The 27,481-nt window shown below is 42.6% G+C and overlaps 2 protein-coding genes across 2 annotated transcripts; both read left to right on the forward strand.

The window, feature by feature from the left end:
• The first annotated feature begins 7,227 nt into the window (after positions 1-7,227).
• LOC128046819 (olfactory receptor 9A4-like) lies at positions 7,228-8,172 on the forward strand. The gene has a single exon (XM_052639029.1). The coding sequence runs from the start codon at positions 7,228-7,230 to the stop codon at positions 8,170-8,172; it is 945 nt and encodes a 314-aa protein (XP_052494989.1).
• A 15,204-nt stretch (positions 8,173-23,376) lies between these two features.
• LOC128046821 (olfactory receptor 9A1-like) lies at positions 23,377-24,321 on the forward strand. Its single transcript, XM_052639031.1, has one exon. It carries the CDS (start codon positions 23,377-23,379, stop codon positions 24,319-24,321), a length of 945 nt encoding a protein of 314 aa, XP_052494991.1.
• The last annotated feature ends 3,160 nt before the right edge of the window (positions 24,322-27,481 follow it).

Consider the following 27,481-nt stretch of genomic DNA (forward strand, 5'->3'; position numbering starts at 1 on the left):
TTCATTCCTTGGGACCTCTCCTCTCTCTTGGCATGTGATCACAAAAGAAAATATAATGTCAGAGCTTGAGGTCATCAGCTTGGAGCTGGCCAGGTTCTTCCTGCTTAGAAGAGACACATTCACTGAAAGCACAGATGGAAGATATCTTTTTAACACAAGAAAAAAGTTGAAGAAGTGCATAATCCATACTAGGGAGCTGAAACCATTTACTCAGATTGAGTCTTGAACTCATGTGCTGGGACTCAAACCCAGCCAAAACCCTCAGTACCTGGTTTCAGGACGTATTGGAGTTCAGGTTCTTGATGTCTCATCTCAGAAAGAATTCAGTGAGAGACAAAGTGATAAGTAAGAAGTGGATTTCTTTAGAGTAGAGAGAAGCACACTCCACAGAGTGTGGGCCATCTCAGAGTGCAAGTCTGGCCACCTTGAAATGTGGCATGGTTAGCTTTTATGGGGTTTGTAATTTCATGGGCCTATGAGTGGGAGGATTATTCCAATTATTTTGAGGAAGGGACAGAGAGTTCTAGGAGTTGGGCCACCACCCACTTTTTGGTGTTTTAATGGTGACTTGAAACCATCACGGCACCTCTGGTTGTGCCATATAGCTTTCTGATTGAGGATCAGTTCATTTCAGTCACTCAGTCATGTCCGACTCTTTATGACCACATGGACTGCAGCACATCAGGCTTCCCTGTCCATCACCAACTCCTGGAGCTTGCTCAAACTCATCAAGTCCATCAAGTTGGTGACGTCATCCAACCATCTCATCCTCTGTTGTCCCCTTCTATTCCTGCCTTCAATCTTTCCCAGCATCAGGTTCTTTTCCAATGAGTCAGTTCTTCACATCTGGTGGCCAAAGTCTTGGAGCTTCAGGTTCAGCATCAGTCCTTCACATGGGTATTCAGGACTGATTTCTGTTAGAATTGACTGGTTTGATCTCCTTGTTGTCCAAGGGACTCTCAATAGTCTTCTCTAATACCACAGTTCCAAAGTGTCGATTCTTCAGTGCTCAGCCTTCTTTATGGTCCAACTTACACATCCATACACGACTACTGGAAACCACAGCTCATTTTCAAGGTCTAGTCAAAGTCGACTTGTCTTCCATCTTGGGCCCATTTGATTCTAATCCATTTATATTGTGTCCTTAAGCTATGTCATTCTATGACATTCTTTCAAAAGTTGTGCCCTACCCCCTTTCCTCCTGTTAACACTCTCAGCAGGGCAAACTCAGAGTCCTAACCAGTGGACCACAGGGAATCCCAGGGATACTTTCTTAAATCTGTTCACATACAGCACTTTTTTTCAGGACGTGGACAAAACAGGCACAGAACACAGTTTACAGTTGATTATGGTCATTTCCCTGATGGTTTCAGTAGCTATTGTTTCCCTAATGGTTTAAGTAGCTATTCCTTTCCTCAGTCCTTCACCCTCAAAGTGACAAAGTCGTAGGAGCACTTTGTGATGGAGTGAGATGATGTTGTCATCTCCTTTCAAGGAGATAATTGCAAGATAATGGTCTTTACTTCCTCAACTCCTCCCGCTCTCTGTCCTATAAAATAACCAGGCATCTGCAACCCCCCAAATATTAGTGTGAGATATTAGTCTGCCATCTTCTTGGTCAATCGGCTTTCCAAATCAAGTATTCCTCACCTGAACACGTTGTCTCTTGGTTTCTTGTTCTGTCCTGTGGTGAGCAGACTGATGTTGGACTAGTTAACAAATTCTAGGTTTGAGTCTTTGCTAGCTCACCAAATTTGTACTTACTGATTTAATTTTCCTTTCATCAGCAAGTCAGTTTATAACCTTGTTTTACATTTGTTTCTACTGAACAACATGTTGCTTAATATATATTACTGATTCACTAATATTGACACACAGCCAACAGACTGTAACTCATGCCTGAAAGAAGTTTATCCAACAGGTATTTTAGATGATGACGCTTGTTTAATACTTATCTAGGCTTCCCTGGTAGCTCAGCTGGTAAAGAATCCACCTGTTGTGCAGGAGACCCTGGTTCAATTCCTGGGTCGGGAAGATCCCCTGGAGAAGGGATAGGCTACCCACTCTAGTATCCTTGGGCTGCCCTGGTGACTCAGATGATAAAGAATCTGCCTGCATTGTGGGAGACCTGGGTTGGGAAGATCCCCTGGAGAAGGGAACGGCTACCTACTCCAGTATTCTCACCTGGAGAATCCTCACAGAGGAGCCTGGTGGGCTACAATCCATGGGGTTGCAAAGAGTCTGACAAGACTGAGTGACTAAGTGTAGCACAAGTTTGTTTTCCCCATTAGGTACCTAACATTATTTCTGCACTTAGCACCAGGAGATCAGCATTTCAGCATTATGTTTGCGAGCCATCTTAAGCAGCAAAATCACCAACAAAATGCAAAGAAATGCCAAAAAGTGTTGCTAATTAGACAGCACAAAGTATATTTATTTATGGTATAGGAGCTGCAACAAGAAGGCAGGGTTGTTGCCTTTACATCAGTTGAGAACTGTGCTCCAGGTGACTTCAATTTTTCACTATGAGCATACATGCCCACGTTGATTAATGACCTTGAATGTGCTTGAAATTTTGATTTTGGAGCTACACATAATTTTTTGTAGATGAATGAGTAAATATAGAATGTGTGAATAATTTAACTATAGCATTCTCTTGTTGGGTTTATTTGTTTTGTGTCACTTGAGGTAATGAATTAAACTACTATGAACATTAAAACAGATCTTTGTGAGGATGTATTTTCAGTTCTTAGGTAAATGCCTGGGAGTAGAATTGCTATGTCAAGGGGGTAGGTATGTCCTTGGCTTTAAGAAGCTGACAGAGTCTTTCCTAATGCATCTTGTCAGTGTACCCTCCTTTCTACTTCTGAAGTGCCTGTCTGGCTCCTGTGGCCTTAAAGAGCACTGGAGGGGCCTCTAAGGCCAATGAACCGTGGCCTGATTTAGAGAAGCTGCCGGTGCAATAGAGGTTCTGAGAGAAAATACCTCCCTCCCTCTGATTTCCTCCTGTGCCAGCAGCCTTACTTCACATTCAACGAACAGTCAGGATAGGAATGATGATTGGAGCTCAGAGGCTAACAGTCAGTAACTGGGACAGTGGTGGCCTGGGCAGCTGGCAGCACAGTTCCCGTGGAGATGAGCACCTCTGGGATGTGTCTTTCATTCACCATGTAGTTGCTGCCTCCTTGTATGTTAGTATCATTACTGGGAACTCACATGGTGAACACGGATATAAAAATTTCCTGCAACCTCCTGTGGAAATCTGTTGGGCTGGCCCCAATAGACTCTCATTTCAATAGATTATAGATAGATACAACTTTTTGGTGGGTGATGGATATCAGCTAAGATATGTAATATGATTTAGGAAGCTATTACTGTGGAAACGTACATGTTACAGGTGAAGGTATTTATTGCAGCATCATTATACTGGTGAAAAACTGGAGAACATGCCATGTTCTTGAGCAAGGTACTAAATAATTACACGGTGGTTATTTTCATAAGGAGAATATTTATTTAGTAATAACTTGAAATGTGAGAGAGTGCTAACATAGAAAGGTTTCATATGCAAACAAACACAAACATAAATATATAACAAAGAGAAAGTAGCAAGGCATTATGTTGGCTAAACTAGCAAGTAAAGTCCATATAAAGATATGCATGTGTATTATAGAAAATTTTGTGTGGACATAATAGAAATTAATCATAGTATTTACATGTACAAGATGAATAGGAGAATCATACACTGGTGACAGGGAATTTGTTTTCTATTCTTCTATAAAATTTTATTTTCTAACCAGGAGTTGTTTTAAATGAAAGTTGTTCTTAAAAAGGTAAATATAAATACTATAAATGTAATTTTACTATCTTACTCAGCATCCCGGCTGCTCTCAGTTTTATATACTATTAACATTTGTGGGAGTCCTGTATATTGCTCCTTCTGCCTGTATCTCTCACTTCAGGCAGGTCAGGAAGGTGCCCTGGTAGCATTTGGCACCTAAGGGAATATACGAATGAGCCGCACAGTTAGACTGTTTGCAGGGTGGAGAGCCTGGAAGGGTCTGTGGCATTCACAGGCTGTGGGGTTAGGGTGCATGGCAGTTTCTCCCTCGTCTTTCCCTCTTCCCAGGTTCCCATATCTGTGGTCAGAGTATCTGGTAGGTGGAATGCAGAGATCACTGGGGAAAGATGGGGTTCCTGGGGATTGGGATGAAGGAAAACTTTAGACAGAGGCTATTTGGTGGCTGTTGGGTTTTGATATGTTTGAGAGCCAGTTGAGGTGTCTTCTGTTTGTGGGTCTTTAGGCTCTGCAGGGCTGAATGGAATCAGGGAGACACAGAAAAGAGCAGGGTCTGGCGATTTTTTGACTGTTTTGATGACAACCAGGACTTGGGGTCTGAGGGGAGGCCAGCTGGGTGCTGAGAAACACCTTGCCCCAGAAATGTCAAGTTTGCCCATTTAGAACTTTTCCATGTTCTAAACTTGATTAGCCTCAAGAGGAAAAGGGAACAGTTTCTCTGACTCTATTTTCACTGATTCTCTAGGGATCCTCTGAACTTGACAGATTTAGTTAATCAGTGAATCAGTCTCTCTGGGGACAGAGAGGTGAAGGAAAAAAGGAGAGAAAGACATAGAAAGCCATGGTTGGGCTCTCACAGCACTTTGATCACTAGACTTTCCCCTAAGGTGCTGGTGCGAGGTGTTCCCTTGTTCCCTGAGTGTGGAGAGAGCAATAGTTTGCTGTGACCAAAGGCCTTGCCCAGCACCCATCAAGCAGGGGCACCCAGGGCTGACCACAGAGCCATAGAACTTTGCAGTCCAGTCCCCTTCTCTGGAGGTGAGTGTCTGCCAGTGGGTCCCCTCTGTGAAGGAGCTAGCAGGAGAGGATGAGGATAGGAAGTTCTGGGCTTTGCTACTGTGTAGAAGAAAGACACCTGGAACATGAAGAATGGATTAAGCGAGCTGCACGGTGAACCCATTTCCTTCAGAGCAGAAAGCACATTTTGCTCTTCTGAGTGCTGGCGACAGAGCTCTCTGACGTTACCTGAGACCCTGCTCTCTCATCCCTCCCTATTTCTTCTGTGTATGCTTCCTGTTCTGTAGGGGATCCCCAGGAAGAGAGGCCACAGATTGACCAGACACGTCCTCTGTAAAGAGTGAAACAGAGTCCTATCCTGTAAGCAGAAGGAAAAGCATGTCAGGATGGATACTCTTGGTTCATTCATTAACCTGTCTGTGACTCATTCACTGATTTATTTAGTGAATAAATATTAAAAGCGTACTTGTTCACACTGTGTCAGGCTCTGTTCTAGGCACTGGAGGTGTCACGGTGAACAAGGAAGAAAACAATCTTCGTGGTAGTTCAATTTCAGTTTCTGGTGAGAGCTAATAAGGGGAAAATACAGCTTCAAGAGAGAACAAAGTGTGAAGAGGCACATGTGTAGCTTTAGAAAGTCTGGAAGAGCCACAGGATTTGAGACCTTAGAGCAGTCAGCTGCAGGTGGTGAGGGCCTTGCGGCTACTGCTGCTGGTAAGTCGTTTCAGTCGTGTCCGACTCTGTGCGACCCCATAGACGGCAGCCCAGCAGGCTCCCCCGTCCCTGGGATTCTCAAGGCAAGAACACTGGAGTGGGTTGGCATTTCCTTCTCCAATGCATGTAAGTAAAAAGTGAGAGTGAAGTCACTCAGTCGTGTCTGACTCTTAGCAACCCCATGGACTGTAGCCCACCAGGCTCCTCCATCCATGATATTTTCCAGGCGAGAGTACTGGAGTGAGGTGCCATTGCCTTCCTCAGGTGAGGGCCTTACCTTATTGAATTATCCAGTGGAGCTCAGGGTGATCCTTTTTGATATTTTCCGACAGTTTTCCTTATTTGTAGGACTCAGGAGACAATAGAGGACTTAGATGAGCAAATGTGGCCTGGGGACGTTTCCACACCTCCTATAGTACTCAGATGATAATGGGTTGGAATAGGGATGCACTGCACCTTTGGATGTCTCTTCTTCCTAGAGCTAGAAATCTGAAACTCCAGAAGGCCAGCAGTCGCTACCATTAAATCATAGCTCCTTGCTAGTTTCTGGTCCGAGATTATGCAGTAGGGACGGGAGTGATGGAAGTTGGCAAAGACAGTCCCAGCCTCTTCACTCTTCCTGTTCCCCTACATTCTGCAGTCCCCCGGTGACAAGAGGAATCACCAATCTGAGCTGGAAATCACTAACTAGGTTCTGCTGAGGCTGTTCCTGTTAGGAGGAGACACACTGAGTGAAATGGGAGGCAGAAAGGGACTTTTTTCATAGGAATAAGGAGGAAGAAATGGAGAGCTCCTTCCAGGGAGGCTGCTGCCCAGAAGTCAGGAAAAGACTCAATAGTTAGTCTCAAAACAGCTCTTATCTTAGGACATCGACCCCATCTCCCTGCCTGTCATCCTTCCCAAGAGGCAGAAATGATACAGATAACTGAATTGAAATCTTTAAAGGGAAGATAAGGCAAATGAATCTGTGTTCAAAGGAAGGAAGGAGAAGGAACCATGTCTCAGTGAGACTGACTAGGAATACTTTCTTGTAGCTGCTGAGGTGCAGCAGTTATCTCAGGGCATGGATGACAGATTAGGACACTCGGAAAGGAAGGGTCATGATGTAAGTAGTATGTCGTGGCCAGGGAATTAGACAAGGTGGTGAGGGATGGTGGCAGAGCTGGAGTCCAAATGTCCAGTGAACTGAGAGACAAATGTGATTCTTGGTTTGGTGTGTTCTTATAATGATATTGGTGATTATTTCTTATCTTACTGGAGATACACACTTATCTTCATATCTTATTATTTGTTATTTTTCAGTCACTAAGTCGTGTCCGACTCTCTGTGACCCCATGGACTGTAGGCCACCATCCTCCTCTGTCTGTGGGATTTCCCAGACAAGATCCTGGAGGGAGTTGCCATTTTCTTCTCCAGGGCGTCTTCCTGGATCCAGTATCTAACCTGTTTCTCCCACAACGGCAGGCATATTCTTTACCACTGAACCACCAGGGAAGCCCACATATTGTTTATAAAACATTTAACATCAACTTTGTACCAAGAATAGTGAAATATGAACCCAGCTGGTCATTCTGTGGAGCCTGAAAGAGCAAGAGATAATATCCTGTCAACCTGTGAATGTCTTTAGTGCATTGAAATTAGCAGCACGTTGTCTCTCCTTTGCCCTCCAGATTTCAAAAAGAGAAGAAGCACCCAGCTAAATGTTGAAAAATTACTCTAGCACCACGGAATTTTATCTCCTTGGTTTCCCTGGCTCTAAAGAACTACGTGATATTCTTTTTGCCACTTTCTTTTCCTTTTACTTGGTGACAATGGTGGGAAATATCCTCATTATTGTGGTTGTCTGTGTTGATAAACGTCTGCAGACCCCCATGTATTTCTTCCTGGGTCACCTCTCTGTCCTAGAGATGTTGACCACAACCGTGACTGTCCCCTTGATGCTCTGGGGTCTGCTACTTCCTGGGATGCAGGCAATATCCTTGACTGCCTGTTGTGTACAACTGTATCTGTACCTGTCTTTGGGAATATCGGAGTTCATATTATTTGCTGCAATGGCTGTGGACCGTTATGTGGCTGTCTGTAACCCTCTGCGGTACATCATCATTATGAACAGCCACACCTGTCTCTGGGTGGTAGTTGTGTCCTGGGTATTTGGCTTCCTGTTTCAAATCTGGCCAGTCTATGCCACGTTTCATCTTACTTTCTGCAAATCCAATGTGCTAGATCATTTTTACTGTGACCGAGGACAGCTATTCAAGCTATCGTGTGATAATAGCCTTTTCACTGAATTTATTCTTTTTTTAATGGCCGTTTTTGTACTTTTTGGTTCTTTGATCCCTACAATTGTTTCCTACACCTACATCATCTCCACCATCCTCAAGATCCCTTCAGGATCTGGCCGGTGGAAAGCCTTCTCTACATGTGCCTCCCACTTCACCTGTGTCGTGATCGGCTACAGCAGCTGTTTGTTCCTCTATGTGAAACCCAAGCAAACGCAGGCCGCTGAGTACAACAGGGTAGCATCACTGATGGTTGTAGTGGTGAACCCTTTTCTGAATCCTTTTATCTTCACCCTCCGAAATGACAAATTCACAGAGGTGTTTCGAGATGCCATGAAAAGCTGCTATCGACTCCTCAAGGCTTAGCTGTGGTAAGGACCGCCATGGATTCATCATCTTGGGCCTGAGTAAGCTGAGAGCTCTGATTCAAATCTGAAATAGTCATTTTCATCATCAAGTAGTTTATGGTCTATGATGAAACTTTTACCTTTTAATAATCACTTCCTTATTTTTCATTGGATATATTCATTTATACACAATATTTTATACACATTATTCTAGTTAAAACGCACCTTGCAGAATAAATTTAATAGGACTTACCAGATGATCCAGTGGTAAAGAATCCACCTGTCAATGCAGGAGACCTGGTTTCAATACCTGGCCCAGAATATCCAACGTGCCATGGGCAACTAAGCTTGTGTACCACAAATACTGAAGCCTCTGTGCCCTAGAGCCTGTGCTCTGCAAAAGAGAAGCCATCACAATAAGAAATCTGAGCCCCAATTAGAGAGTAGCTGTGCCTTACCCCAACTAGCAAAAGCCTGTGTGCAGCAAAAAGACTCAGCACAGCCAAAAAAATTATAATAAATAAAAACAAAACAAATAACATAAAATAAAGAAAATAAATTTAACAACTAGAAATATGAAAGATGTTCATGGTTTTTAAATCAACGCTGAGATATTTGAATGTGAAGTGTGTAGAAAAGAATCAATTCTCTGACAGCTGACCTAAATGTTTGAATCTAGGTGCTGGGTCATATTTACCTATATTATCCTGTGTTTCCCTGTTTTCTCAAAGCGTCAGCTTACCATATGATTTCCATGAGTGATGCCAAGTCCAACTCCAGGGTTTAACCTTTTCTTGAGGCTTCTGGCCCAAGGTGCAACAGTGATAGTGCCTTCCTTGAATTTTTCTCAACCAGTAGTTGTAAGAGGAATTCACACCTTACCAACATCAAGGTTGAATGTGTTAATACAGACATGTCTCTGTCTATTAAACTAGAAGTTTAGTTTGTGAAAATATTTAGCTCTAGGAAATGGATCAGAAGACTCAAGCAGATGGGGGGAAGGACACTGATGTTCCGTCATTCTATTTGATTTTTGACTATGACTTGTGTTCATTTTATGAAAAATGGCATTTGTTTTTGCAAATGTAATAATAAATATTTCAGATGTGATTTTGCAGTTTTATTTACCATCTCAGCCATTCTCACTTTTATGTAGCATTTTTGGGATTAATTTTGAATGTTTTTTAAACCTTTATCCCTCCATCCTAGCAGCTGAGGTTTTTGAGTGGGGGCTCCAAAACGCAATCGCATTTGAGGACCTAGAGGGAAACGTATGGCTGAACAACCCCACTTGGAATGCATGCATGCTGGAGAGATGGGAATGGGCCAGGGCATTAACACATTGGCGGTAGAGTAGGTGGCAGATCCTCTCTGTGGATCTCTGACAGGATCCATAAATATGACCAGAGGGTGTGTGGTCCAGAGAGGGCAGAGAATGTCTGGGAAAGATGGGCTTCTTATAACCCTGGAGATGAAGAGACAATCTGGACAAACCATTTGGCCACTAGGTTTTTGACAAGCGTCTTGAATCCACTGGTGGGTTCACAGCTTGTGGGTGGCTTAGGCTCTGTAGGGCTCCATGTAGTCAGGAAGAAGTACATGGCAGCTGTGTTGGCTGATTTTGACAGCTGGGAATGTGTGGTAGTGGGTAAGGAAGGTCCAGGGAGTAAGGCGGCCTGGGTGTTGAGAAGCTCCTGACTGGGAGCTTTCAATTTTGCCTACTGCACAGAACATCCATGGTCTCCAACTTGACTAGCCTCAGGTGGGAAGAGTGGAAAATTTTCAGCTTTTCCTTGACTATATCCCTGGTGTGTCTCTGAACCTGTGCGAATTTTTTCCTCAGTGAATAACTATCCTTGGGGGTAGACAAGGAAGAGGAGGAAAGAGGCAGAGAGAATGAGAGACAGGGAGACAACCTGATTCCTCTTAGCACCATTATTTCTGTACTTCTTGAAGTTTCTGTGCTTGGCTAGGTATTCCTCATCATGAGAGAAGACAGCAGAATCAGGCTGTCTCCCAAGAATTGCCTTGTATTAGCCATGTAGGGGTGGCAGTTGATGGCTGAAGGGCAGGTGACATTTTAGTCCTTCCCCTTCTCTTGAAATGAATGTCTTCCAAGTGATTCTCCTCTTGAAGGAGAGAATAGCAAAGCATCTCTTTGGGAAGCCTGAGCTGGGCTGGCTTCTCAAACAAGGAATAAAGTGAGGCAGCTACAGAGTAGATCAGCTGTACTTCAGGTCATCCCTCCATAGCAAAGAGCAGGGTGAGGATGCGCAGTGCTGGGTGTAGGCCCAGCCTCTGCGTGAGAGACCACAGCCCTGCTCCCTCTTCATCTCTTCTTTATGCCACTGCTCAGTTTGTAAAGGGTCTGCAGCAAGAGAGGTTGCAAGTTGAGTGGACAATGCTTTAGAAAAGAGTGAGTGGAGGGAGTGCTAGTCAGGTTGTGCATTCTTTGTCTATTGTATTGTTCTTTAATCTACTAATTGATATATTCATTGAATAGTATTTATAGAGTGCCGGGAGCCAGCGTGAGGGACTCCGCCCATGGCAAAAGTCATGAGGAAGGAGGCTTCGGCATATGCAAAGGTGGGATCAAGCCTCAGGAAACCCCCCGTTCCCGAGCATCTGCCCCCAAAACCAGAGTCTGCCTACTTTACTGTTTTATGCTCTCACCTACACCTCTGACTTTATGGGGGGCTCTCCCCCATCACCTCTCTCGGAGAAGGAGTTAACCTACTGCTCCAGTTAATAAAAATTCCTGGGCGTGACAAGAGTGTTTCAACTTATGAACTCCTCTGAAGGTTATTTAGCCTGCCTGTACAGGTTCGTCCAGCCACATGTGATTGTTTACAGCCTCCCAACTGTGAGAGGCATGAGATGTTTTAGACTTACTAAAGGCAGATTCTTTTAGGAAGTTAGAAATTATTAGTATAGTGGGTTGATTAGGAATTGTATTGGTGAAGGGTTTTTCATTTGTTGAGCCAATATTTGCCGCTAAGTCTCCATATTCCCTGCCCTTATAATGAATATATAACTAGCATATAGGAGAAATAAGTATTAACCTTTAGATTAATCATGTTAACCTTCAGTTCAGTTCAGTTCAGTTCAGTCGCTCAGTCGTATCTGACTCTTTGCGACCCCATGAATCGCAGCACGCCAGGCCTCCCTCTCCATCACCAACTCCCGGAGTTCACTCAGACTCGCGTCCATTGAGTCAGTGATGCCATTCAGCCATCTCATCCTCTGTCACCCCCTTCTTCTTCTACCCCTAATCCCTCCCAGCATCAAAGTCTTTTCCAATGAGTCAGCTCTTTGCATGAGGTGGCCAAAGTATTGGAGTTTCAGCTTTAGCATCATTCCTTCCAAAGAAATCCCAGGGTTGATCTCCTTCAGAATGGACTGGTTGGATTTCCTTGCAGTCCAAGGGACTCTCAAGAGTCTTCTCCAACACCACAGTTCAAAAGCATCAATTGTTCAGCGCTCAGCCTTCTTCACAGTCCAACTCTCACATCCATACATGACCACAGGAAAAACCATAGCCTTGACTAGATGGACCTTAGTCGGCAAAGTAACGTCTCTTCTTTTGAATATGCTAACCTTAGGCTAAGTAAATTTCTTTCTTAATTGTAGCCCACTACACCCTCACCCTATAGGAATGCAACTTTATCTGGTACCTTTGGAGAGTGGTGCCTGGTTTAAGAAAAATCACCCCAGGAATATAAGTTTTTTGGTTATCAGAAAGAAAGGATCATAAAATGTCAGCAGGCCTTATGGCCAGAAGATGATGTAAAACCCCTAAGACCTTTATGTATACTTTTATATGAAGCACCTGATTTTGATAAAGGTCAGAACTGCTGACGCCCGCGTGACTTTAAAATTTCCATTTGTCTCTATGTGTAACAAAAGGTATATAAACAAACCTAAATATAAAGAAATCAGATCAGTTTCTGGAAAGACTGATTCCCCCATGTTGTTCTTTCTTGTTCTCCGTTTTTCTGGCTGAATTTCCATCTGGAGCGTGGGTGCTCGCCAAGCCTGCTAATTTTGCCCTGGCATTTAAGTTCCACGCGAGAGGGAGCCCAAGGCGGCTCACCCTTCAATATTCAAGTGGGCGCAGGTGGCCTGCGTAGGTGGTGCAAGCTTCTTGTCTCAAACCTTTATTGGTATCCCACGTAAACCAAGTTATTCAGCCTCTTTTTCTCCACTAATTTTCCTACTATGCTATTTCTTTCTAATCTCTCTCTATATCTTTAATTAAGCAATTAATTCCTAGGACCCTGACTCCATCTCCACTTCGAATTACCCTGGATCCACCAGGGCTGGACCCCGGCAATAGAGTACACATTTTATCAGACTCTCTTATCACTGGTTGTGATACTAGAATGCTGAAGAACGTGCCTTCAGGTACTTAATTCTAATGTGGAATTTTAATGTTAAATGATAAGTACAAATGTAATATGATTTGAGCTATTGATGGAAGCCAACAGAAATAGAAATACAGCCTAGAGAGTTTAGAGAATGAGATTTTGTATGTATTGTTATACAAGCAATGAGACTAAAAGGGGTTAATTGAGCAAAGGTATGCATGCAGTGAGCAAGGAGCCTGGCAACTAAGGAACACAGTACCATCTGGTTTGGCATTTTCTAGCATTTTTCTTACCCTAGTGAAAGTGAAAGTGAAATTGCTCAGTTGTGTCTGACTCTTTGCGACCCCATGGACTGTAGCATACTAGGCTCCTCTGTCCATGGGATTTTCCAGGCAATAGTACTGGAGTGGATTGCCATTTCCTTCTCCAGGGGATCTTCCCGACCCAGGGATTGAACCCGGCTCTCCCACACTGTAGACAGACACTTTACCATCTGAGCCACCAGGGAAGCCCCTAGGGCTCTGGACAAAATAGAAAAGTCATAGACAAGCAGATACATTTTTGGAGACTTTACAAATTGCTCTATGAAGCTGAGATGATGGCAGTTTGGTCCGAGGGACAGAGTATCTATTTGAAGGTCTGGCTCCTTTCTGCAACTAGAGATTTGGGAACCTCAGAATATAGAGGATATTGTCTCTAAATTTTCACTGCTCTTTTGTTTCATGATCCCCAGATGGAGACTGTGTAGGATAGATGAGACATAGGGATGAAAGTCCTGATCCTCTTCATTTGGGACCTCTCATCTCTCATGGCATGTGATCACAAGTAGAAATATAATGTCAGAACTTAAGGCCATCGACTTGAAGCTGGCTGGGTTCTTCGTGCTTAGAGGAGACACATTCACTAAAAGCACAGATGGAGGAAGACTTTTATCACAAGAATAAAGTTGAAGATACTGGATAATCCACACTTCTGGAAGCCAGCTCCCCAGAAATAAGGGAATGATTCAATACTCTGTGTCAAATTGTCTTATGACAATGTCCTTGATAGGCACAGATTCTCAACAGCACCCCTAAAGTGATACATAAAACAGGTAACAACTTTAAAATGCATATAATCCAAATGACGCCTGAGTTCAGTGGATACAAAGAAAAGAAGTAACCATGTCTGGGTGGGATTCTCAAGGCAAACTTTCTTTTGTTTTGTTTGCATCATGGGGCTTGCAGGATGTTAGTTCCCCTACTGTGGATTGACCTGGAAACCCTGGCATTGAAAGCTCTGAGTCCTAACCAGTGGGACCAACAGAGATTCCCAGAAATATTTTCTTAAAACTGTTAATATACAGCAGTTTTTTCAGGATGTGGACAAGACTGGCGCAGAACACAGTTTACATCCAATTACAATACAGTGGTTTCCCTGATGATTTCAGTAGTTATTTCTTTTCTCAATCCTTCAAACTCCAAAGTGACAAATTCATAGGAGCACATCAGGATGGAATGAAACTATGTTGTAGATGTTCATTTCAGGAGATATTTGCAAGATAATTGTCTTTACTTCCTCAATGCCTCCTCCTAACTGTCCTATAAAAGAACCTGGCATCCACACCCCTACAAAATGGTTATTTTGAGACATTAATCTGCCATCTTCTTGGTCAACCAGCTTTCCAAATAAAATTGTGTTCCTTGCCTCAATACCTCATTTCTTGGCTATATTGACTAAAAAGATACACAACTTGAGAGTTGTCAGTGAGTTTTATTTGGGGCAAAATGAGGACTGAAACTCGGGAGTTAACACTTCAGATAGGTCTGAGAAACTGCTCCAAAGAGGCAGTGGGGGAAGGTCATTAAATAAGATTTTGGTGAAGGGGAAGTTCAATGCAATAAAACGCTTGCTTTACAAAAGGTTTTTTGCTAGTCACGAGGATCTGATGTCACCATGAAGGGATTTAGTGCTTTTCTAAATATGAAGAGATGCAAGGACTGGGATCTTGAAATTAGTTCCTGAAAATATCTATCTAAAGACTTGTTCTGTTGGCAAAATGCTGTTAGCCTTTGCCCTGCTTCATTTTGTACTCCAAGGCCAAACTTGCCTGTTACTCCGGGTACTTCTTGACCAGTCAGTCATAAAGGAAATCAGTTCTGAATATTCACTGGAAGGGCTGATGCTGAAGCTGAAGCTCCAATATTTTGGGCATCTGATGTGAAGAGCCAACTCATTGGAAAGGACCCTGATGCTGGGAAAGACTGAAGGCAAGAGGAGAAGGGGATGACAGGGGGTGAGATGACTGGGTGGCATAATTGATGCAATGGACATGAGTTTGAGCAAACCGTGGGAGATAGTGAAGGACAGGGAAGCCTGGTGGGCTGCAGTCCATTGGGTCACAAAGAGTCAGACACGACTGAGCAGCTGAACAACAACAGCAAAAGACCTGTCCCCCAGATTCCCTGGAGCATAGAGTGTCTCACTCTCCCCCTGAGGGAGCTCGGGGTGTGTTCAACTGCACAGGGTTCAGTCTTTGCAGAAGCAGATGGCAAACACCCTTGGCAAGTGCCAATTTCTAATTGACAGTTAACCAAATGTGTTTTTACTGATTAAATCTTCCTTTCATCAACTAATCAGCATATAACTTTGTTATATGTTTGTTTCTATTCAATGCTGCTGCTGCTTCTAAGTTGCATCAGTCTATTCAATGACACCTTGCTTAATATGTATTATTGATCCATGAAGATTGACACACAGCCAACAGCTTGTAACTCATGCTTGCAGAGTTTTAGCAAACATGTATTTTAAATAATGAAGCTTATATAATACTTATCTAAACTTATTTTCCCCATAAGGCACATAACAGCCTTCTTACCCTTAGCAGCAGGAGATAAGCATTTCAGCATTATGCTTCAGTTCAGTTCAGTCACTCAGTCATGTCCAAGTCTTTGCCACCCCATGGACTGCAGCACACCCAGCTTCCCTGTCCATCAGCAACTCCCAGAACTTACTCAAACTCATGTCCATCGAGTCGGTGATGCCATCCAACCATCTCATCCTCTGTCATCCCCTTCTCCTCCTGCTTTCAATCTTTCCCAGCATCAGGGTCCTTTCCAATGAGTCAGTTCTTTGCATCAGTCCTTCCAATGAATATTCAGGACTGATTTCCTTTAGGATTGACTGGTTTGATCTCCGTGTAGTCCAAGGGACTCTCAAGAGTCTCCTCCAACAGCACAGTTCAAAAGCATCAATTCTTTGGTGCTCAGCTTTCTTTATGGTTGAACTCTCCTATGACTACTGGAAAAACCGTATCTTTGACTAGATGGACCTTTGTTGGTAAAGTAATGTCTCTGCTTTTTATTAGGCTATCTAGGTTTGTTATAGCTTTTCTTCCAAGGAGCAAGTATCTTTTTATTTCATGGCTGTAGTCACCATCTGCAGTGATTTTTGAGTCCAAGAAAATAAAGTCTGTCACTGTTTCCATTATTTTCCCATCTATTTGCCATGAAGTGATGGGACTGGATGCCATGATCTTCATTTTTTGAATGTTGAGTTTTAAGCCAATTTTTTCACTCTCCTCTCTCACTTTCATAAGAGGTTCTTTAGTTCCTTTTCACTTTCTGCCATAGGGTGGTTTCATTTACATATCTGAGGTTTATTGATATTTCTCCCTGCATCTTGCTTCCAGCTTGTGCTTCATCCAGATCAGCATTTCATATGATGTACTCTGCATATGAGTTAAATAAGCAGAGTCACAATATACTACTTTGATGTACTTCTTTCCCTATTTGGAACCAATCTGTTGTTCCATGTCCAATTCTAACTGTTGCTTCTTGACTTACATACAGATTTCTCAGGAGGCAGATAAGGTGGTCTGGTATTCCCATATCTTTAAGAATTTTCCACAGTTTGCAAAAACATTATGCTTCAGTTCAGTTCAGTTCCTCAGTCGTGTCTGACTCTTTGCAACCCCATGAATTGCAGCACGCCAGGCCTCCCTGTCCATCACCAACTCCCGGAGTTCACTCAGACTCACGTCCATCGAGGCAGTGATGCCATCCAGCCATCTCATCTTCCTGCCCCCAATCCCTCCCAGCATCAGAGTCTTTTCCAATGAGTCAACTGTTTGCATGAGGTGGCCAAAGTACTGGAGTTTCAGCTTTAGCATCATTCCTTCCAAAGAACACCCAGGGCTGATCTCCTTCAGAATGGACTGGTTGGATGTCCTTGCAGTCCAAGGGACTCTCAAGAGTCTTCTCCAACACCATATTTCAAAAGCATCAATTCTTCAGCGCTCAGCCTTCTTCACAGTCCAACTCTCACATCCATACATGACCACAGGAAAAACCATAGCCTTGACTAGATGGACCTTAGTGGGCAAAGTAATGTCTCTGTTTTTCAATATGCTATCTAGGTTGGTCATAACTTTTCTTCCAAGTAGTAAGTGTCTTTTAATTTCATGGCTGCAGTCACCATCTGCAGTGATTTTGGAGCCCCCCAAAATAAAGTCTGACACTGTTTCCACTCTTTCCCCATCTATTTCCCATGAAGTGATGGGACTGGAGGCCATGATCTTCGTTTTCTGAATGTTGAGCTTTAAGCCAATTTTTTTCACTCTCCTCTTTCACTTTCATCAAGAGGCATTTTTTTAGTTCCTCTTCACTTTCTGCCATAAGGGTGGTGTCATCTGCATATCTGAGGTTATTGATATTTCTCCCGGCAATCTTGATTCCAGCTTGTGTTTCTTCCAGTCCAGCGTTTCTCATGATGTACTCTGTAAGTTAAATAAGCAGGGTGACAATATACAGCCTTGACGTACTCCTTTTCCTGTCATCAAATTGGACAATCTTTAAGGAAATCAACCCTGAATACTCTTTGGAAGTACTGATGCTGAAGCTGAAGCTCCAGTACTTTGGGCACCTGATGAGAACGGCTGACTTACTGGAAAATCACCTCATACTGGGCGATCGAAGACTTAAAGAAGAGGGTGACAGAGGATGATATGGTTGTATGGCATCACATATTCAATGGACATGAATTTGGGCAAACTCCGGAAGATGGTGAAGGACACGGAAGCCTGGCATGCTGCAGTTCATGGGGTCGCAAAGAGTCAGATACGTCTTGGTAACTGAAAAGCAACAATAGCTTAAGCAGCAAAATCACTAATGAAATGCAAACAAATTTCAAAAACATGTTGCTAATTGGACAGTACAAAAGACATTTATTTACAGTATAGAAGCTGCAACAAGGTTGTGCCTTCTTCAACCTCAGCTGAGAACATGTACTCCAGGTGTCTCCAGTTTTCTGCTATGAGCATACATGCCCATGTTGATTAATGACCTTTAGAAATTGCTTGGAAATACTGATTTTGGAGCTACACATAAGTTTTTGTGAGTAGATGAATGCGCAAATACAGAATATGTGAATAATGAAGATTGACACTACCATTCTTTTGTTGGGGCTATTTGTTTTGTATCACTTGATGTAAAAGAATTAAACTGCTAGGAACATCAGAACAGACATCTTTGTGAAGATGTATCTTTTCATTTCTTAGGTGAATTTCTGGGAGCAGAATTGCTGTGTCCTAGTAGCTATATCCTTAGCTTTAAGAAACTGACAACATTTTTCCTAATGGCTTTTGTTACTGTACATTCCTTCCTACTTTTGAAGTGTCTGTTGGGCTCCTGTGGCCATAAACATCCCTGTAGGGACATGCAGGGTCAATGAACCATGTCCTGAATTGGGGAGGTTGGCTTTGCAATAAGGGTTCTGAGACGAAACGTCTACCTACCTTACCTCCCTCAGATGTCCTCATGTGCCAGTAGCCTTGCTTCACATACTACAGTCTTGATAGGAGCTGGCACATTTGGAGCTCAGAGGCTGAGAGGCAGTAGCTGAGACCGCAGTGTCTTGGGCAGCTGTCATCACAGTTCCCATGGGGATGAGGAACCCTGGGATGTTTCTTCCCTTCATAATGTAATTACTGTCTCCTTGTATGTTAGTATGATTACTGGGAAGGTCATATGGTGAACACGAGAATAAAAATTCCTTCAACTTCCTGTGGAAATCTGTCTGGGTGACACCAATATAATGTCATTTCAAGATTATAAATTGATACAACTTTTTGGAGGGTGATTGGAAAGCAGCTAAGAAATGTAATATGATTTAGAAGCTGTTACTGTACAAATGTACATGTTACAGGTAAAAGTATTTATAGAGATATGCATGTGTATGATAGAAAATTTCTGTATGGACATAACAGAAATTAATCATAGTATTTAGATGTATGAGATGGTCAGGAGAATTGTACATTGGTGAGAGGGAATTTGTTTTCTATTCCTCTGTAAATCTTTATTTTCTTACCAGGAGTTGTTTTAAATGGAGTTGTTTTAAAGGTAATTATAAATATTTAAAATGTAATTTTGCTATCTTTTTCAGCATCCCGGCTGTTCTCACTTTTATATACTATTAATAGTTGGGGGAGTCAGTCCTGTATATTGCTCCTTCTGCCTGTATCTCTCACTTCAGGCAGGTCAGGAAGGTGCCCTGGTAGCGTTTGGCACCAAAGGGAATATGTGAATGAGCTGCACAGTTGGACTGCATGCAGGGTGGAGAGCCTGAAAGGGTCTGTGGCATTCACAGGCTGTGGGGTTAGGGTGCATGGCGGTTTCTCTCTCATCTTTCCCTCTTCCCAGGTTCCCATAACTGTGGTCAGAGAGTACCTGGTAGGTGGAATGCAGAGATCACCAGGAAAAGATGGGGTTCCTGGGGATTGGGATGAAGGAAAACTTTTGACAGAGGCTATTTGGTGGCTGTTGGGTTTTGATATGTTTGAGAGCTAGTTGAGGTGTCTTCTGTTTGTGGGTCACTAGGCTCTGCAGAGCTGAATGGAATCAGGGAGACACAGAAGAGAGCAGGGTCTGGCGATTTTTTGACTGTTTTGATGACAACCAGGACTTGGGGTCTGAGGGGAGGCCAGCTGGGTGCTGAGAAACTCCTTGCCTCAGAGATTTCAAGTTTGCCCGTTTAGAATTTTTCCATGTTCTAAACTTGATTAGCCTCGAGAGGAAAAGGGAACAGTTTCTCTGACTCTCTTTTCACTACTTCTCTAGGGATTCTCTGAACTTAACAGATTTAGTTCCTCAGTGAATCGGTCTCCCTGGGGACAGAGAGGCAAAGGAAAAATGGAGAGAGAGACACAGAGAACCATGGTCGGGCTCTCACAGCACTTTTATCACTTTAATTTCCCCTGAGGTGCTGGTGCGAGGTGTTCCCTCTTTCCCTGAGAGTGGAGAGAGTGGTAGTTTGCTGTGGCCTGCAGACCTTGCCCAGCACTCGTCATGTGAGGGGGCACCTGGGCTGATCCCAGAGCCGTAGAACTTTTCAGTACAGTCCTCTTCTCTGGAGGTGAGTGTCTGCCAGTGGTTTCTCTCTGTGAAGGAGTTAGCAGGAGAGGATTGGAATAAGAAGTTCTGGGCTTTGCTACCATGTAGAAGAAAAACACCTGGAACATGAAGAATGGATTAAGCGAGCTGCACGGTAAACCCATTTCCTTCCGAGCAGAAAGCACATTTTGCTGTTCCGAGTGCTGGTGACAGAGCTCTCTGACATGACCTAGATTGACCAGACACGTCCTCTGTAAAGAGTGAAAGAGAGTCCTATCCTGTAAGCAGAAGGAAACTCAGGTCAGCATGGATACTCTTTGTTCATTCGTTGACCTGTTTGTGATTCATTCACTGATTTATCTCCTAAGTAAACATTAAAAGAGGACATGTTTACCCTGTGTCGTATTTTGTTCTTGGCACCAGAGGTGTGACGATGAATGAAAAAGACAAGCTTCCTTGAGTTACTTCAATTTCAGCTTCTGATGAGCACTAATAGCCGGAAAATACAGCCTGAAGAGAGTACAGAGTGTGAAGAGGCATGTGAGTAGCTTTAGAGATTCTGGAAGTGGCCCAGGGTCATAGGCGTTTGAGCAATGAGCTGTATGTGGTGAGGGAAGGAATCCAGTTAGTCTCAGGAGCTCAGAGTGAGCCATTTTGATATTTTCTGACACCTTTCCTTACTTGTAGGACTCAGGAGACAATTGAGAACATAGGTGAGTAAATATTCTCTGGGGACTTCCCATACTGCCCCAGGTTCCTAGGTCCAAGGCTGGTTGAACACAGGGACACATTTCCCACTTGAAAGTCTCTTCTTGCTAGAACTAGAAATTTGAAGTCCCAGACAAGCAGAGCATGCTGCCTTGTATGATAGCTACTTGTAGTTCCTGGTTCCAGATTTTGCAGCAGGAATGGCAGTGATGGAAGTTGGCAAGGGGAGTCCCAGGGTCTTCACTTCTCCTGTTCCCCTCCACTCTGCGGTCCCCTGGTGACAAGAGGACTCATCACCTCTGAGCTACAAGTCACAGACTGGGAGCCAGTGAGGCTTCTCCTATTGAGGGGGCACATCCACTGTAATAAGCAGAAGAAAGTGACTTTTACCATAAGACTAAGGAGGAAAAATTGGACAGTCAGCTCCAGGAAACTGGCTCCCAGAAGTCTGGAAAAGCCTCAATAGTTTGTCTCAAAATAGCTCTTATCTTATGACATCATCCTGAGTGGACCCCACCCCCCTGCCTGTCATGCTTCCCAGGAAGAATGATGATACAGATAACTAAATTGAAAACTTCAAAGTGAAGGTGAGGCAAATGAATCTGTGTTCAAAGGAAACAAGGAGAAGGACCCATGTCTCAGTGAGATTGACTAGGAATACTTTCTTGGAACTGTTGAAATGCAGCAGTTATTTCAGGGCATGGACATAACAGGCCCAGAAGACAGATTAGGACACTCAGGATGGAAGGGGTCATGGTCTAAATGAGTATGTTGTGTCTAGGGAAGTTGATAAGGCGATCAAGGAAGGGTGCAGGCAGAATGTCTAGTGAATTGAGAGACAAGGGTGATTCCTGGGGTGGGTGTGATCTTACGCGTAGAGTGGTGTTGGTGATTATTTCTTACTTACCTGGACATGCCCACTTATCTTCATATATTATGCATGTAGTTCATAAAACACTTAATATCAACTTTTTATAGGGAACAGTGAAATGTGGACCCTGCTGCTCATTCTATGGAGCCTGAGAGCAGGAGGGGATATTTGTCAAACTGTGAATGTCTGCCGGGGTCCAGCCCCGGTGGATCCAGGGTGATTCGAAGGTGGGGACGGAGTCGGCGTCTTTGGAAAAATACATATTTAATCACAGATATAGAGAGATTAGAAATGGATAGTGTAGTAGGAAGATTAGTGGAGAAAAAGAGGCTGAATAACTTGGATTACGTGGAATAGCATCCATGCTCCAGATGGGAATTCAGCCAGAAAAACGGGAGCAAGAAAGAAGCGACATGGGGGAATCAGTCTTTCCGGAAACTGATCCGATTTCTTTATTTTTGGGTTTGCTTATATACCTTTTGTTACACATAGGGATGAATACAGAGCACGCGGGAGTCAGCAGTCCTGACCTTTATCAAAATCAGGTGCTTCACATAAATGTATAAAAAAGGTACATCATCTTCTGGCCATGAGTGAGACCTGCTGACATTTTATGATCCTTTCTTTCTGATAACCAAAAAACTTATTTCTTCCAAGGGTGTTTTTTCTTAAACCAGGCACCACCCTCCAAATAAAGTTACATTCCTATAGGGTGAGGGTGTAGTGAGTTACAATCAAGAAAGGAACTTATTTAACCCAAGGTTAACATGATTAGTCTTAAAGGTTAATACTTATTTCTCCTATATGCTTAAAGGTTAATACTTATTTCTCCTATATGTTAGTTATATTCATTATAAGGGTAGGGAGCATGGAGATTTAGCAGCAAACATCAGCCCAACAAATGAAAATCCTGTCACCAATGTTCCCCTTAAGATCTATTTAGTCTTAAGATATGATAAAGTTACATTTTTACATAGCAAGGGCACAGTGATTTATAACAAAGTACAGTGATCTATTACAAAAGAGAAAATCCATTAACTCAAAAAGTCTAGTATTGCTAACATCAAAAACTACTATATTTCCTTTTTTATATTCCAAATACATTGATTTATATATTCCCAGGTGCCTAAGGATATGGAGGCCTGGCGGCAATCATTGACTCAACAAGAAGAAAAAGCCCTATGCTAATTAAGACTCTCAAAATACTCCAAAACTCTCTGTGCTGTTTATGGTTAAGAGGTAGTAAACAATCATGTGCCTAGTGGCAGCAGTATTTGTAATCCTGTCACACAAGCTAGTCTGTCAGCAGAGAGGTTTGACCTGAGACATCCTTGTCCCACCCAGAGCAGGGAATTAGCAGCAATTATTGACACAACAAATGAAAAACCCTTCGCCAATATAACTCCTAACCAACCCATTATACTAATAATTTCTAACTCCCCAAAAGAATTTGCCTTTAGTAAGTCTAAAACATCTCGTGCCTCTCAGATTTGGAGGCTGTAAACAATCACATGTGGCCAGACGAACCTATACAGGTGGGCTAGATAACCTTCAGAGGAGTCCGTAAGCTGAAACACTCTTGTCACGCCCAAGAATTTTTATTGCCTTGGAGCTGCACGTTTACTCCTTCTCCAAGAAAAACGGTTATGGGGGAGAGCCCCCCGTAAAGTCAGAGGTGTAGGTGAGAGCATAAAACAGACTCTGGTTTTGGGGTTAGATGCTCAGGAACAGGGGGTTTCCTGAGGCTTGATCACGCCTTTGCATATACCAAGCCTCCTTCCTCATGACCTTTGCCATGGGCGGAGTTCCTCACGCTGGCTCCCGGCAAATGTCTTTAGCGATTTGAAATTAATGGCATTTTGTCTTTCCTTTGCCCTCTAGATTTCAAAAACAGAAAAGCACACAGCTAAATGTTGAAAAATTACTCTAGCATCACTGAATTTTATCTCCTTGGCTTCCCTGGCTCTAAAGAACTACACAATATTCTATTTGCCACCCTCTTTTTCTTCTGCTCTGTGACATTAATTGGAAACATGGTCATCATCTTGACAGTCTGTGTTGATAAACGTCTTCAGTCCCCCATGTATTTCTTCCTGGGTCACCTCTCTGTCCTAGAGATCCTGATCACATCTGTGGCCGTCCCTGTGATGCTCTGGGGTCTGCTTCTTCCTGGGATGCAGGCAGTATCTTTGAGTGCCTGTTGTGTACAATTGTATTTGTACTTGTCTTTGGGAACATCAGAGTTGTTATTAATAGGAGCGATGGCTGTGGACCGTTACGTGGCTGTCTGTAACCCTTTGAGATACACCATCATTATGAACAGCCGCACCTGTCTCTGGGTGGTAATTGTGTCCTGGGTATTTGGCTTCCTGTTTCAAATCTGGCCAGTCTATGCCACGTTTCATCTTACTTTCTGCAAATCAAATGTCTTAGACCATTTTTACTGTGACCGAGGGCAACTGCTCAAACTATCCTGTGATAACAGTCTTTTCACAGAGTTTATTCTGTTTTTAATGGCTGTTTTCATTATTGTTGGTTCGATGATCCCTACAATTGTCTCCTATACCTGCATCGTCTCCACCATCCTCAGGATCCCCTCAGGCTCCGGCCGCAGGAAAGCCTTCTCTACCTGTGCCTCCCACTTCACCTTTGTTGTCATCGGCTACGGCAGCTGCTTGTTCCTCTTCGTGAAGCCCAAGCAAACGCAGGCCGCTGAGTACAACAGGGTAGCATCACTGATGGTTTTAGTGGTGAACCCTTTTCTGAACCCTTTTATCTTCACCCTCCGGAATGACAAATTCATAGAGGCCTTTCGAAATGTCATGAAACGCTGCTATCAACTCCTGAGGGATTAGCTGTGTCCCAAGGATGGACTCATTGCCTTGGGCCTGAGTAAGCTGAAAGCACTGATTAAAATCTGAAATAATCATTTTCATTTGCAAACTGTTTGTGATCTACAATTTAACTTTTAAATACTGACATTGCTTCAATTGATAAGTGAGTCATTCCTATATGGTAGATGGTTATTTTTTAAGTGCTTATATTCATTAATACATATTAAAATGCTTCTCACAAAATAAATGTAAGAACTGTAAATATACAAGTCATTAAAAAACGCTGAGATGTTTGAAAGGGAAAAGCATTCAAAATGTTGTTCATTGTCTTACAGCTGACCTAAATGTTTGATTCTAGGTGCTGGGTCATCCTCGCCTATATTGTTCTGTGATTTTCTGGTTTTCTCATTGCCAGAAGTTCCCTATATTACTTCCGTGAGTGATACCAAGTCCAACTTCAGGGATCAACATTATTGAGGCTTCTGCTCCAAGGTTCATCAGTGACAGTGACTTCCCTGTAGATTCTCTCGACCAGCAATTGTGTTCATCCTCTCCTGCTACTTTCTTTCCTCCTTCCTCTCTGTAGCTCTCTTTCTGTGGTTCCAGGTCTTTGATTCACTTCTGGGCTCTTCTTTTCCTTTCCCCCTCACACACCCCAAGTTCACCACACCATTTTCCAGCTTCTCACAAATTTGTCCTTCTTCCTTTTCTCGAGCATTGCCATTCTCATCATTCCTCTAATCATCACCCTGGTTCCTAACTGACCCCCTGTTTCTTATGTCATTAGCACAATTTTATCAGCATCTTTTTTACAGCATCTTTGTAATAACAAAAATTGATAACTAATGTCAATAGTGACTGGTTAAATAAATTATGTTTCGTCTGTATAATAAAATATCTAGCTATAGAAAGATTAAAGAAGCTCTTTCTTAAATAATTAGAAACAATCTTTGGTCTATATTGTAAAGTGAGAAAAGTAAAGTACATTGAATTTATTATTCATCCTTTTGTGTTAGGAAGGAATAGGATGCATATAGATTCATATTCGCTTATATTTTCATATGAGCACCGTCAGAAAAACCTAATAGATGGTTTACAGTTGGATTATAGTAGTGAGAATTGGCAGATAGAATGAGGAGGGGATCAAGACTTTTCACTCTATACCCTTCAATATTCTTATTATTTTATTATTACATACATAATCATACATACGTATGCCTATGAAAAAGTTAATAAACGCATTTCTCTTATATCTTAAGACTTACTAATTCAATTTTGCACCCTTGTAAATTAGGATTGTATATTTTAAATGTGTGAGCTTTATTATATGTGAACTGTATCTTTGTAAAATTGGCAACAAAATTGTATGTTAGATGGTGGAAAAGTGAAATAGGAATGAAAGGAACTATCCGTTGGGAGAGTGCTGAAATTTTAAATAAGGTTGTTAGGAAAAGTTTGAAAGAGGTGAAGTAGTGAGTCATGTAGACATTAGTTAAAGAACATTCCAGGCATGCAAACAATAAGCAGAGAGATCCCAGGGAAGGCATAAGCAACATGCTGGAATGGAGTAAGCCAAGATGGGTAAGAGAAAATGAAATCAGAGAGGTAATTGAGATTTAGATCATGTAGAGCCTTGTAGGTCTTTTAAAGACATTTGTTTTTTTTTTTTTTAGGAGTGAAGGGGAAAACTATTGCAGGATATTGAAGAATAGTGACAGAATCTGCCTAGTACTTTAACAAGATTATTCTGACTCCTGGGTAGGCAATCAGCTGAAGGACAGGAAGAAAGAAGGAGGGAGATCCATTAACTTTTGCTATATAGGACACACACACAAAGCTCCAGTGATGTACAATGGTAAGCTTTTATTTTCATGCGTTAGGGTTGCAGCTTATCAAAGCTCAGCTTAGCCGGTGGCTCTGCTGATCAGGAGGACTTATCTATGAGTCTAAGAATTGGATGGTAGTCAGCTGCTTTATGGCTGGCTCTCCACTGATGTTGCAACTGGGGTATCTTTCCTCTTTCTGGGCCCAGCAGACTCACCTGGGCATGTTTTTCCTATAATGACGGCAGAACACAAGAAAGCCCAGGTGGAAACACTAGCGGCCTCTTAGGACCTGGGCTCAGATCTGGCATACTGAATCTTCAGTCTCATTGTATTGTTCAAAGCCAGTTACATGGAAAAATACCCAGAATCAAAGTGTGGATAATATGCTGCTGCAGGACATGAGGCCAGGCAGAGGTTTACCAAGATGTCCTTAATTCTCTTGGCTTGACTAAACTTAAGCTGGGCTTATTCCTGACTCTAGGCCCCTGGCATTTGTATTAGGACAGTTGCAATTGTAAAATCTTTTTCTGTTCCTTTGAGATGTAAACTTTTTAAAAAACCTGCTGCCAGTTTTACATCCCAAGGAGGATTTTCTTGGGACTTGGGAGCCATACCTTTGAAACATAATCATCAAGGAAGAAAGTGCCCTTATTCCCAGTCTCTGTGGGAGGGGATGAGCCTGACTTTGATGGATACCAGATAGCAAGCAGAGATGGACTCATCACAGAAAAACACCTTTTACAAACTCAGGAAAACTCAGTGTGCTCAACATCTATTGATCAACCTCTCCTGGCTAAAGTCCTTCAGTACTTTTCCAGCAGTTCATGTCTATGGTTAAAAACTCTCCCACTCTTTGAGTGAAGATAGTGCAGGCATGGGTTCCCTTTCCTGTTGTGATAACCTTGAATAGTCTTCTTTGCCTGTTTAGTGTTGTCCAGGGCAAGTTTTGCTTTGACAGGGATGAAGAGAGTGAATATTTTAGATGATTGTCTAATTAGCCATCAGTTCAGTTCAGTTCAGTCACCCAGTCATGTCCGACTCTTTGCGGCCCCATGAACCGCAGCACGCCAGGCCTCCCTGTCATAGACCTTTACAATAACTAGGCAACAGGTGATAATCATTTGGGTGAAGGTGATGGCAGTAAAGTCTGTTTCTAAAGACTTTATTTTATATATAACTAATCTAATATAATATCATCTTATTTATATCAATCTATAGACAACAGCATTTGTTTGGATTTGATATGAAAAAAGAGATGAGTTAGTGACTATACATTTTTTGGGGGGGGAGGATCTAAAAAACTAGAAGGATAAAATTGTATTAACTGAGATGAAATTCTGTTGACTGAGATGGTA

The sequence above is a fragment of the Budorcas taxicolor genome, chromosome 4 (genome assembly GCF_023091745.1).
Source record: "Budorcas taxicolor isolate Tak-1 chromosome 4, Takin1.1, whole genome shotgun sequence".
Classification (NCBI taxonomy): Eukaryota; Metazoa; Chordata; class Mammalia; order Artiodactyla; family Bovidae; genus Budorcas; species Budorcas taxicolor.

Excerpts from the sequence above, each read along its gene's own strand:
- LOC128046821 (XM_052639031.1), top strand. The coding sequence starts at position 23,377 with ATGTTGAAAAATTACTCTAGCATCACTGAATTTTATCTCCTTGGCTTC.
- LOC128046819 (XM_052639029.1), top strand. The coding sequence starts at position 7,228 with ATGTTGAAAAATTACTCTAGCACCACGGAATTTTATCTCCTTGGTTTC.